Source organism: Xyrauchen texanus, chromosome 49 (genome assembly GCF_025860055.1).
Source record: "Xyrauchen texanus isolate HMW12.3.18 chromosome 49, RBS_HiC_50CHRs, whole genome shotgun sequence".
Classification (NCBI taxonomy): domain Eukaryota; kingdom Metazoa; phylum Chordata; class Actinopteri; order Cypriniformes; family Catostomidae; genus Xyrauchen; species Xyrauchen texanus.
Genome location: NC_068324.1, coordinates 20,545,620 through 20,559,919, shown reverse-complemented (window position 1 = coordinate 20,559,919; position 14,300 = coordinate 20,545,620). Strand labels below are relative to the sequence as shown.

Below are 14,300 nucleotides of genomic sequence, written 5' to 3'. Positions count from 1 at the left end.
CAAACCTACACATGCAACCATATTATCCACACCTCTCATACACAGTTAAATGCTTGATATGCACATTAGACAACTTGCTTTTTAATACCTTTTATCCCTTTATTTGGTGTGTTTTAAAAGACTTGATATTCATTTGCTTTTTACAATGGTCTTCTTACATCTTTTCCTCACCTGTCTTGGCTAACTTCACTTTTTTTTTGTTTCTTCTGTATCACCACGGCTTCCTTTTCTCCTCAAATGATTCCTTCCCTTTCTTTGTGTGTTTTACCCATGATGCTTTGTGAATTGTGCTGTACCTATATATCTCTTTGTCCTGGTTCTTGCCATCCCCCTAAAGCCTGTCCGAAAGTTCTGTGTTCCTCCTCCATCCACAAAGCTGCTCTTGTCACCGAGTTCTAGTATATCCGACTCCTTAAAACCAAACTCAAATCAAAGCGGGTCAAGAACCTCAACACCTAACTCCCTAACACCAAACTCCATATCTGAGTCTATTTTGTCCTGTCCGAAGATCCAGTCTCTACCTGCCAATCCCAAAGATAAACCCTTACAATCCACCCGATCCAACCCCTTACTCGAAACCGAGCCTGAACAGATTTCAGTGGCCAAGTCGGAGCCATCTACTCCATGTCAGCCTCAACAACCCTGTATACCTGGCAGCCCACTTGTGCGGCGGGCAACCCCTGCCAGCAGCACCCCTCCTCAGCTTTTGGTCCCCGTCAGTCCTGTTGTTCCTCTTTACCCCATTCATCTACACCAATTTCACCCTGTGCCTGGCTCTGACCAAGCCCCCAAATCTATCCCCACCATACAGGTAACCCCACACCCCTCTCCAAGAGGCAGCCCTATCCCTACCCCTAAAGGAACACCCGTGCATACGCCTAAGGACAGCCCGGCAGGGACGCCCACGTCGACGCCACCCCCCAGCCCCTCCATTGGGGGAATGCCCTGGAAAACACGCCTCAATTCCATCAAGAACAGCTTCCTGGGCTCGCCACGCTTTCACCGCAGGAAACTGCAAGGTATTATTCCAAAAGTGGTGGATAAAGTAAACAAACATGATATATATATATATATAATATATAATATATATATATATATATATATATATATATATATATATATATTAGATCTTTCAAAATGAATGCATTAACGCATGTAAATAATTGAAAAGTTTAATGCAATTAACACATTAACCAATTTTCACATTAGATTCTGACATTTTATTGAGCTCCTTGTGAGTTCCGAACACTGGTTGGCATAGGGTGGAATCTTTGCAATATGTCCGTAGTCAATTACACTGACGTTAACACCACAAACACACACACAGCAGCGATTCTGTGTCAGTGGTCATGTGGTGGACAAAGGACCTCTTAACGGTATTTCTATGTACAACAAACCCAAATGGGACTTGTAACAAAAATAAATAACTTTGCATCCTTTGATATGCAGAATTTAATTACCACCAAAGTATGTCAAGTCTGAACTTTCACTTAAAATGATACACAGTATGTATGTATGTATGTATTTATGTATATATATATATATATATATATATATATATATATATATATATATATATATATATATATATATATATATATATATATATATATATATATATATACATAATGTGTGACCAATATGATATGATTTTTATCTAAATGTTCTTGTTCGGAACTAATATGCATAACCAATTTTAATTTGTTCTATTTCTGCTTTTAGACACAATATAATAAATAATAATTAGACTTTGAGAATAAAAACATTAATGTATTTTGTATATTTTATTAATAGTAGCTATTTGTATTTAAGCCAGGGTTAGCAACCCTGCTCCTACACACCTGTAATGTTTAAGTAATCTTGAAGACCTTGATAGGCTGGTTCAGGTGTGTTTGATTAGGGTTGGATCTCAACTCTGCAGGAAGTTATCTCTCCACAAGCAAGTTTGGCTAACCCTGATTTACATGATTTATAGTAATGCCAAAAAAAGTTTGAAAACTACGGAAAATTGTGAATATCGTTTAAAAATATTGGTACTGAAAAAATACTGATTCTGACTCTGATTATTGGTCTGTCTCTTATTTAGAAACCAGTGTCCTCCTTAAAGTTACCAAAATAAAACTAGCAGATCTACACAAACACAAAGGGTCTTTTCCAAAGCCTAGTGAGCAACCTCTGGTTGCAACATTTTAAGACATTATAGACGAGCCCCTGACTCGAAGGCTGTTCCAAAAGTTAGGTATCTTAGTTATACTGCTTAAAGATATCTTGTTTTGGACAAATTCTAAGGTAGCATCATATGTATCCTTCCCTGGGTAGGCGAACCCAGAATGCACCATGAAAAAATAAATCCAAGATGGTGGACGAAGCAAGAGAAATTTTAATTATAAAATGTAAATATACTTGTACTCCATTCAGTACTGAAAACATAAAAAAATAACAGTTTAATATGACACAAAAACCTACTGTTTTACCCAAAATGTGTGTGTGTACCATGCATATTTGGGCTCATTAGAGGCATGTAATTTCTCTTGCATCACCTGTATTGAAGTCAGTTGCGAGTCAACTGTCCTGTGTGTTGTGCGTGAGTAGCACTATTTTAAAAATGCACTGAACTGCCGTCTATGTGGAACATTCCAAATCGTTCTCGGCATCATTTCAGTAAGGATGCTGCCTTAGAAGACAGCTGCCTATGTAGGCAGGAGACAGCGAGGCAGCTCATTAAGTTTTGGAACAGACCCAAAATTACTGTCTGTGGAATATGAACCAAAAATATGACACATCTTGTCTGAATGGGCGTTTACAAAATTCGTCCAGTAGAATGGTCGCTATAATGAGCATGTCCCTCCCCCGTATTTATGAATAGTGCCTTACTCTGCCTTCCAAGTAGCAAATTGTGGGTCATCAGTTTGTCTTCAGTTGCATTGGTTTTGCCATGCTGTGACATAAGCTAAAGGCTTTTGATTATTTAAAAAAGGACAAGCCTCTTGATAAATCCTGGTAGACATCTATGCTGTACTGTTTGCTGTTCTGAAACTCCCTGTTTCAATAAGAAATTCCTGCACACTATCCTGGCTTGCAAAGAGTATTACAAAAGTTTGTTCATGGCAACGTTTCAGTCACACGACCTTCGTCAGGCATTTACCTGGTAATTTATCAGGTAAATGCCTGACGAAGGTCATGTGACTGAGATGTTACATGACAAGCTAAGACTGTGCAGGATTTTTTCTTTTTTTATTGACTTTGCTACAGCTTGTATCCTACGCACCTATCACTTTTCAGGTGTGCGAGGTTAGTTGTTCATTAATAGGAAAAACCTAAACACAGAAAATAACATTTGCTAAACATTTTCATGGGGTCTTTTTTAAAAAAAAAAAAACTCCTTGTTATGTCTCTGGCTCAATAATGGATCACATTTGCCTGAAATCATGAAGTTGACACAAAAGAATGAAAAGATTTTGTCTAGATCTTCCAAATCCTCTTATAATGGAGCCACTCTACAATGAGTCATTATAGAGTTAAAAGAAATCTTTCAGCTCCTCCAGTTTTACTGGATCTTTTTTCAAGGCTTGCAGATGAATTGTCTTATTTACATACTGAATGGAAACTTATATTAAGGCTGCCACCACGGTTGCCACCTTGCTTTGATTTAACAGAAATGGTTTGTATTTTTAAAAACTTCCTACATGTGACTCTTATTGCTGACGTAACCTTTAATCCAAAACAAAACAGGCAATATATTGTATAACAAATACTCACAAACGATTCTTATTTGCATGCAACTATATGTTTAAATTATGTATGTCCTACATTGTGAAATGTGGAATTATTTAAGAACAATTTTTAAAGTGACTTGGTGAATGTTTAAAACTGAACACACTAACATCTTTGCTTAATTGTGAATAGTTCCCACTCAAGAGGAGATGTCCAGCCTCACGCCAGAGTCTTCCCCAGAGTGAGTTCACACATATACATCATATACATACACGTTTGGTTTTATATCATTCTATGAATGTCCCATACATTACTATTGCTTTTATAATAGGCCAAATAAATTTGTGTTTAGGGGTATTGTGTAGTTTTGAGGGGGTCACTTAGATGAGACATAAAGACACAGAAAAAAACATATAATTTAACAACCAATTAGTTTTTAGGATTGTAGGATGTATAAGTGTAGTGGTAAAGTTTAGTTTTTTAACTTGCAAGAGCACCCAGGTAAAAAATCTAATATGTGATGTTTTAGATAAATCTAAAGCCTAATTAACTTGTTATGTAGTGATTACAATGTGTTTTCATTGCTTGAAAAAACAAACAGCTTTGACATTTTAATAACTTTGCATTGTACTCTATGGGGACAATTCTGCGATCTATGAGAAAATACAAGTTTGCCGCAGTATAGGGGGCCTGGAGTTGAGAGTTTGAACCCAGGGCATGCTGAGTGACTCCAGCCAGGTCTCCTAAGCATCCAAACTGGCCCAGTTGCTAAGGAGGGTAGAGTTACATGAGGTAACCTCCTTGTGGTCGCGATTGGTGGTTCTCGTTCTCAGTGGGGCGTGTGGAAATTGTGCGTGGATCGCGGAGGGTAGTATGAGCCTCCACATGCTGTGAGTCTCCGTGGCGTCATGCACAATGAAACACGTGATAAGATGCGCAGATTGACGGTCTCAGAAGCGGAGGCAACTGAGACTTGTCCTCCACCACCCTGATTGAGGTGAGCTGCACCACCACGAGGACCTACTAAGAAGTGGGAATTGGGCATTTCAAATTGGGAGAAACGGGGATAAAATAAAAAAAGTTTGGCACAATATGAGGATGGGTAGATAATGACAGAATTTGCAGTTTAAAGCAACCGATCTACGAAGATGCGAGTAGATTCGACTGACCAAATTCAGAGATGTAAATAAGTGCTACAGTGTCTTAGACAAACACTTATCACAATTGAATTTGTGTTTAATGTGGTTAAACAAGTTTTTTCCCTTCTAATTCTATTAAGAGTGCAGCTGAATTATATATACATTATATACAGTGGGTACGGAAAGTATTCAGACCCCCTTAAATTTTTCACTCTTTGTTATATTGCAGCCATTTGCTAAAATCATTTAAGTTCATTTTTTTTCCTCATTATTGTACACACAGCACCCCATATTGACAGAAAAACACAGAATTGTTGACATTTTAGCACATTTATTAAAAAAGAAAAACTGAAATATCACATGGTCCTAAGTATTCAGACCCTTTGCTGTGACACTCATATATTTAACTATATAGGTGCTGTCCATTTCTTCTGATCATCCTTGAGATGGTTCTACACCTTCAATTGAGTCCAGCTGTGTTTGATTATACTGACTGGACTTGATTAGGAAAGCCACACACCTGTCTATATAAGACCTTACAGCTCACAGTGCATGTCAGAGCAAATGAGAATCATGAGGTCAAAGGAACTGCCTGAAGAGCTCAGAGACAGAATTGTGGCAAGGCACAGATCTGGCCAAGGTTACAAAAAAATTCTGCTGCCCTTAAGGTTCATAAGAGCACAGTGGCCTCCATAATTCTTGAATGGAAGACGTTTGGGACGACCAGAACCCTTCCTAGAGCTGGCCGTCTGGCCAAACTGAGCTATCGGGGGAGAAGAGCCTTGGTGAGAGAGGTAAAGAAGAACCCAAAGATCTCTGTGGCTGAGCTCCAGAGATGCAGTCGGGAGATGGGAGAAAGTTGTAGTAAGTCAACCATCACTGCAGCCATCCACCAGTCGGGGCTTTATGGCAGAGTGGCCCGACGGAAGCCTCTCCTCAGTGCAAGACACATGAAAGCCCGCATGGAGTTTGCTAAAAAACACCTGAAGGACTCCAAGATGGTGATAAATAAGATTCTCTGGGTCTGATGAGACCAAGATAGAACTTTTTGGCCTTAATTCTAATGAAATCTATGTGTGGAGAAAACCAGGCAGTGCTCATCACCTGTCCAATACAGTCTCAACAGTGAAGCATGGTGGTGGCAGCATCATGCTGTGGGGGTGTTTTTCAGCTGCAGGGACAGGACGACTGGTTGCAATCGAGGGAAAGATGAATGCGGCCAAGTACAGGGATATCCTGGACGAAAACCTTCTCCAGAGTGCTCTGGACCTCAGACTGGGCCGAAGGTTCACCTTCCAACAAGACAATGACCCTAAGCACACCGCTAAAATAACGAAGGAGTGGCTTCACAACAACTCCGTGACTGTTCTTGAATGGCCCAGCCAGAGCCCTGACTTAAACCCAATTGAGCATCTCTGGAGAGACCTGACAATGGCTGTCCACCAACGTTTACCATCCAACCAGACAGAACTGGAGAGGATCTGCAAGGAGGAATGGCAGAGGATACCCAAATCCAGATGTGAAAAACTTGTTGCATCTTTCCCAAAAAGACTCATGGCTGTATTAGATCAAAAGTGTGCTTCTACTAAATACTGAACAAAGGGTCTGAATACTTAGGACCATGTGATATTTCAGTTTTTCTTTTTTAATAAATGTGCAAAAATGTCAACAATTCTGTGTTTTTCTGTCAATATGGGGTGCTGTGTGTACAATAATGAGGAAAAAAATGAACTTAAATGATTTTAGCAAATGGCTGCAATATAACAAAGAGTGAAAAATTTAAGGGGGTCTGAATACTTTCCGTACCCACTGTATACAAATGAAAACACCACAAACGTAGCGTCAAGAAACATTCTCTGAAAAAGGAACAATCCTTACCCAACAACAGTGCTGATGTAAGAACTCCCCTCAGCACTTCAGAAATGATTGTGAGTTATGTTTGCCTCTGTTAAACAATTTAGTCATTTTTTCCACTCTAATGTAAGCTTAGTCAAATCTTTCTCCGACTGTGGCAGTTCTCACCCCACAGTATACAGCAGCCAGAAAATTTGTTTCCCAAAGAGAACAATGCTTCATCCTCTGTTGTTTTCTATTTTGTCTTCCATAACATATTCCTCACTCTCTCGCTTTCCGCACCAGCTGGATAAGCTGGGTGTTCTCTGCTTTCTTTTGTCATCCTTTGCCATGAATCAGTTCTGGAAGCTCAGTTGTGAGCGACTGTGCTTTTTTGATTCACTGCGGTGGAGGACTGAAGAATTTTAGAGCTGCACTAATGTTTAGACATTCAATTAGTCCTTTATATTTTAAACAGTGAAAACAATTACAGCTGCTAGTTTGAACACAGAGGTGTTTCATTGATTTACCATCATTAGAGATGCTTTTAATCAGTAGTTTTTAACTGGAAGGTCTGTTCGACTGACAGCAGAAAGAAAAGCAATGCTAAATGCAAATAATAAGATGGAATTAACCATATATAGATAGGATGGCAAAATAAATAAGCTTATGAATGTTTAAAAGACAGGGGAAGTGTTTTGTTGTTGATGTCCAAGCCAGTGCATCCAATCAGTCTCTAATGGTATTTTGGCACATATTCATCTGTGACTTGGTAGAAGCTAGGCAAACAAGGCAGATGCTAACATGGACACGTTGTGCGACATCCTTGAAAAGCAGGTCAAAGAAAATACGACATAGGCTACAATAAATTCAATTGCATCAAGCATAAGCATTGTTTGTGTTGTCCACAATGTCTTTTATGAGGTGAATCATTGGCTGCTGAGAGCATGAAACCAAGAGGCATTTAGAAACCAAACATGTTAATAATTTTGCATTTTGCTGGACCTTATTAATACATTTCAATGTTTGATTTTATTGACATTACTACAATTTTGGTACTGTGCTGGCCTGCCACTTGATGCCCAATGTAAAATATTGGTCCTAAAGCTAAACCATTAATGATTTAATAATCTTCATTAACCAGAGCACCCAGGATAAATTTGTTCAAAAGTCACCACTTTCATAACTCTACATAAAAATGACCTCGGGCAAAGTTCATTGTGTTAATTTGTGGTAGACGTCTAGGCTCTACTGTTTGCTGTTCTTCATATTCCCTTTTATAAATAATTCAGTTTCAATTTATTTTGCATAAGCACCATATGATCAATCAAATTCTGAGCTTGGATGAGGACTGGTCTTTTGTCCCCTGCAGACTTGTAGAAAGAATGTTTTCTTACTTCACTCTCTCTCTCTGCAGACTTGCCAAAAAATCTTGGTTTGGTAACTTCATCAATTTGGAAAAAGAGGAACAGATCTTCATCGTTATTAAGGACAAACCGCTGAGCTCAATAAAAGCCGACATCGTCCATGCCTTTCTCTCGGTAAGCAATCTCTTTCCCATGTCTCCAATCCCATTCTATTCCTCCGTTGTGAATGGCAGTTCTAAATATTTGAACATATGCTTCAACGTTGTTTGTGCGCTATTAGATTGGAAGACTTTCCCCATCACAACAGTTTTGATAGGCTTTGCCGGAAACCAGTGTTTTTACATTCGCAAACACCTTTCTGTTTTGTGCTCCAATTCTGTACAATTCTAGTGTGTGATGTTTCCATCTTCCTCACACTGCCTTTTTCATTAGAGGTCAACGGAAAATCAACGTAGCGCCAGATCATTAGCATATAGATGTTATGCCTCGAGAGGTTTGTCGAGGAGTAGTTGGTGTGCCGTTTAGACCTGCACGAGGTGTAAATGTGTGCTCGAGAGCTTGTGAAAGTGTCTTTTCATAGGTTAGCAATGTTTTTCTGACTTTCAATTACACAAAAACTTTTAATAAATAAGGAAGCTGCTCTTTTACAAGTTTCCTTCAAATGAACAATCCCATACAAGTTCTTTATGGTAGATGTTTCTTCAACTTTATGCTTTTTTACTCTCTTACTCAACTCTGGGACTTTTAGGTCCCATGGGTTGATTATTAGTAAACTTAACATATTTTAACATATTAAAAGTGTTTTGGAAAGACCCAGAATTTGAATATGACAAAGCTATGAAAATCCTTCCCTCGATATCGTGGTTCTGGCGACAGAATTTTCTATTTTAAAGTGCTATGGAGCAATTCAACCATTTCAAACGACTCGACAGACCCGTTATTCTGAACAGCGCTGACGAGGGAAAGAGAAAGCGACTGCTTCACCAACATCAATTACAAGACTTTTCACATCAACACCCTAACTAATATTTATAACAGCAAACTCTAACATAATATTTCAGTACAAATGTGGAAGTTGTAGCCAAGAAAAAACACGGATAGCACTTTGAGTACTCTCCTGTCGTGGGTATGTAAGTATTTTGGATCGAAAGACTTGCTTGACTGTTGTAGAGATGACAAGTTGTCACTGTAGTGTTTACCTCATTCCACAAGGAAATGAGATGTCACCCGAATCATAATCGTATTGTGGCAGACTTTTAGGTATCGGCAAACATTGAATCGCTGGCTAAGAGAATCGATATAATATTGTATTGCAATATTACTACTTGCGACTTACCTCAGTAATGTCAACTGTTGGACATTGTTAGTAGAATTAAACAAACTATTGAGTTTGAAAAGTGTCTTAAGAGTTAACAGTTTATTTTCTAAAAGTCCACAGGGCCAAAAGTGCCCATAATTCAGAAACGCATAGGTGTTTCCATGTGCCAGGATTGTGATTCTGTTTTAAATAACAGTGAATCGAATATTGCTTTGTCCCCTTCCTCAGATACCCAGTCTCAGTCACAGTGTTGTCTCCCAGACAAGTTTTCGAGCCGAGTACAAATCCACCGCCGGTCCTACAGTCTTCCAAAAGCCCGTCAAGTTCCAAGTAGACATCACGTACACCGAGAGCACTGCAGCCACCAAGGATAACGGGATTTATTCAGTCACCTTCACTCTGCTCTCAGGTAACCACAGCAAACATAATCAACCCCCAATGTTACATCACCATCAAGCTTGACACACAATCAGCAAAGCCATTAGAACATGAGAACTGCATGTAATGAGTGAGACAATAGCTACAGGTAAAGGAGACAAGCTATTTTTATATTTCTCCATGTCATAAAGTTTCCTGCATGGTAATTTCAAAAATTTTGGCAAAAAAAACTTTTTGAAATGACTTCTTCAACATAACCATTGGTTTTTAAATTGGAAAATATAGAGAGCTCTCTTCTGAAGAGCACAAACTACAGATGAAGATGGTTGTGTGTAGATGGTAAACCGCATTCTGCAAAACTCTTCTTAGGATTGTGGTATAATTAGGGCAGGGTTAAAGTTAGGGGTAGGGTTAAGGTTAGGGGTGGTCTTAAGCATGCCCACAGTCCCACAGGCCATAGTGTGTTCCTTGATCCCTAAATGCCATATTAATAGAAAATTGTTATTGATGCCTTACAAGTCAGTCAGATTATCTCTTTCTGCTAAGTGGGCGGTTCTGGCCAGAATAAGCTACAATTTAGACTAAACGTATGCGGTATAGTCAAATGTGTTGTTAACACATTTTGCATGTGAATTATGCAAGACTCTTTGCAAAATAAGGATTACCATCTTGACACAAGTGTCTTGTTTGCTATACAGGAAGCTATTGGGAAGGAATCTTCTCCCTGACCTCTAAAGTACATTCCTTAGAAACATTACCATAGATTCCTCCAACGGCCTAATCGCTCCCAAGACAATGTTTCATTCAGACGGCCTTGTGCACACACTAATTATTCCATCAGTAAGTTTCCAATGTCAAGACATTAAAGAAAGATAAATAGAACATGTAAAAAGCATTAGATTATCTAATGCATCATTCTCTCTTATTTTCTGCCATTAATATCCATTATGTCTCTTAGCAATAGTGGCAACAAAAGCTCTTATCCACTGTAGTGTGGAGTCCAGGATGCTAAATAATGTTGTTGTCCACCATGTTGAGATAAGAAGGAGTGGAAGAGCAAGTTACAAATAATATTACGATAAATTCATGTCAGGTTCCCATAAGGTTTGAAGGGTATGTGAGCATTCTAATTTGGATTTCTCTGAGCAGGATTTTTATGTTCTGGGTTTGTTCACAATTGGCATTCTGTGTTCATTATGTGTATTTTCAACAAATCAATTGGTTGCAAAGGAATTGGCTGGAATATATTAATTAATTGTCTTCAATTCTTTCATCAATTCTTTCATTCAGCGTTTTCAGAAAATGCTTGTCAAAACATTTCATGCCAGGGCCCAGTTGCAAAACTCTTGAGTATGGAAAACCCTTAGTTATACTTGTAAATCTGTTGTCACTAAGGGTTTTCCTAACTTTTTCTCACAACCAGCTATAGGGTTGTGTCCTTTAACTTTCTGTAACCTACAACATTTTGTCACAGGTCCAAGCCGTCGTTTTAAACGTGTGGTAGAGACGATTCAGGCACAGTTGTTAAGCACACATGACCAGCCAGGGGTCCAACAGCTGTCTGGTGAGTATAAATCCCCCATCCCTTCCCTTGCCCCACCCCCTACCCCTGATCCCCATCCCATCAAATGCCTGTTAGAACCTCTCTCCCACTCCAAAATGCATGCCTCCGACTCCTTGTCCACAGCACACCACAACTGACCACAATCCTGCCCTTAAGCAAGCCCCAGTTGACGCTTGAAGAAATGGGGACTTTACCAATTCGTGCTGTTGCCCTTCGGCCACACCACTGCTCCTATTAAAAAAAATAATAATAATTATTAATAGAATTATCTGACAATTCTTCAAATGTGAACAGCTTAGTTTCAGATTTCTAATACTGGGAGACTGTGTCCTTGTTAGGTGATGGATAAGGGCTGGTAATGTAGTGCTGCAGGAAGGTTGGGTTTACCCAAAAAATCACTGTCCTGCTCCTGTCACAGTCATTGGTTGCATTTTATTTGACAGTATGTGTACTTTCAGTATACTTACAGTGTACTTACCCCAAAAAATACTGAGTAATATTAAGTAACTACAGGTATTTAATATGGGCCAAGGTTAGGTTTGGGGTTAGGTTTAGGGTTAGGTTTTGGGTTAGTACCTAGTAATTACTGTAGTTTTTGTAATTATATAGTATAAATATAGAGCAGTACTGTAAAATAAAGTGCTACCCAGTCATGTCCTTCAAAAAGATCTAATCCCAGGTTGCTCCATGGCAATGAACTGTATATTATCTATTATATGGTGTACCCCTGCAATTAGTGGTCAGATATTGTGCTAAGATGAAAGCAAATAAAACACAAAACCTGGAAATTACAGTACAATATTACATTTTGGGAAGCTTTTTGTGTAGATCTTCTAGGCTCAACTACTCCTGATTTTATGTTTTGCAAAGTACATTGATCTGCAGTTGTTGACGGGGCAAGAAAAGATACAGTGAGGAAAATAAGTATTTGAACACCCTGCTATTTTGCAAGTTCTCCCACTTAGAAATCATGGAGGGGTCCGAAATTGTCATCGTAGGTGCATGTCCACTGTGAGAGACATAATCTAAAAAAAAAAATCCAGAAATCACAATGTATGATTTTTTAACTATTTATTTGTATGATACAGCTGCAAATAAGTATTTGAACACCTGAGAAAATCAGTGTTAATATTTGGTACAGTAGCCTTTGTTTGCAATTACAGAGGTCAAACGTTTCCTGTAGTTTTTCACCAGGTTTGCACACACTGCAGGAGGGATTTTGGCCCACTCGTCCACACAGATCTTCTCTAGATCAGTCAGGTTTCTGGGCTGTCGCTGAGAAACACGGAGTTTGAGCTCCCTCCAAAGATTCTCTATTGGGTTTAGGTCTGGAGACTGGCTAGGCCACGCCAGAACCTTGATATGCTTCTTACAGAGCCACTCCTTGGTTATCCTGGCTGTGTGCTTCGGGTCATTGTCATGTTGGAAGACCCAGCCTCGACCCATCTTCAATGCTCTAACTGAGGGAAGGAGGTTGTTCCCCAAAATCTCGCAATACATGGCCCCGGTCATCCTCTCCTTAATACAGTGCAGTCAGCCCTGTCCCATGTGCAGAAAAACACCCCCAAAGCATGATGCTACCACCCCCATGCTTCACAGTAGGGATGGTGTTCTTGGGATGGTACTCATCATTCTTCTTCCTCCAAACACGGTTTGTGGAATTATGACCAAAAAGTTCTATTTTGGTCTCATCTGACCACATGACTTTCTCCCATGACTCCTATGGATCATCCAAATGGTCATTGGCAAACTTAAGACGGGCCTTGACATGTGCTGGTTTAAGCTGGGGAACCTTCCGTGCCATGCATGATTTCAAACCATGACGTCTTAGTGTATTACCAACAGTAACCTTGGAAGCGGTGGTCCCAGCTCTTTTCAGGTCATTGACCAGCTCCTCCCGTGTAGTTCTGGGCTGATTTCTCACCTTTCTTAGGATCATTGAGACCCCACGAGGTGAGATCTTGCATGGAGCCCCAGTCCGAGGGAGATTGACAGTCATGTTTAGCTTCTTCCATTTTCTAATGATTGCTCCAACAGTGGACCTTTTTTCACCAAGGTGCTTGGCAATTTCCCGTAGCCCTTTCCAGCCTTGTGGAGGTGTACAATTTTGTCTCTAGTGTCTTTGGACAGCTCTTTGGTCTTGGCCATGTTAGTAGTTGGATTCTTACTGATTGTATGGGGTGGACAGGTGTCTTTATGCAACTAACGACCTCAAACACGTGCATCTAATTTAGGATAATAAATGGAGTGGAGGTGGACATTTTAAAGGCAGACTAACAGGTCTTTGAGGGTCAGAATTCTAGCTGATAGACAGGTGTTCAAATACTTATTTGCAGCTGTATCATACAAATAAATAGTTAAAAAATCATATATTGTGATTTCTGGATTTTTTTTTTTAGATTATGTCTCTCACAGTGGACATGAACCTACGATGACAATTTCAGACCCCTCCATGATTTCCAAGTGGGAGAACTTGCAAAATTGCAGGGTGTTCAAATACTTATTTTCCTCACTGTAAATGCTTCTCTTCTGTGTCCTCCCTGTGCACGTCCTCTTCAAGACGCTGTTTGACTGTGTCCCAACCATCTCCCTGATAGCAGCTCCCTCTACTGATCTGATAGATGAACATCAACATCAAATAGCAATGTTACTCAACGTTTGAGGTTTTATTTATCAAATGTACACCAGTACATCATGCATCAGTATTTGCTGGCAATGAAATGTAACCATAAGGATTGTAAGGATATTTAGTTGCAAGTATTTGATAGACTCAAAAGAAGCCAATTTACATCAAAGGTTCAGTGGAAGATTGTGAAAGTTCTTCAGTTACAATTAATTGCAACTTTGCTGCATCAACAGTGGTATTTAATACTGAGCCTATAGTGTTCTCTATATTTATGTGTAATTTAGGTTACTATTCTCAAATAGTCTCAAAATTGGAAACTATTGGCCTATCACCACTATATACATGTACACATAATTAAGAG

General features: G+C 39.3%; 1 protein-coding gene across 3 annotated transcripts in view; it reads left to right on the top strand.

Annotated features, from left to right (window-relative positions):
* The window catches only part of LOC127640301 (serine/threonine-protein kinase BRSK2-like), a 292,226-nt gene that overhangs the window by 269,988 nt on the left and 7,938 nt on the right, over positions 1-14,300 (top strand). For all 3 annotated transcript variants that reach the window (XM_052122748.1, XM_052122747.1, XM_052122746.1), the window contains 5 exons: positions 812-1,019; positions 3,907-3,955; positions 8,104-8,227; positions 9,600-9,780; positions 11,224-11,313. In XM_052122748.1, coding sequence (XP_051978708.1) covers positions 812-1,019; positions 3,907-3,955; positions 8,104-8,227; positions 9,600-9,780; positions 11,224-11,313 — 652 coding nt within the window. The remainder of the gene's footprint in view (positions 1-811; positions 1,020-3,906; positions 3,956-8,103; positions 8,228-9,599; positions 9,781-11,223; positions 11,314-14,300) is intronic.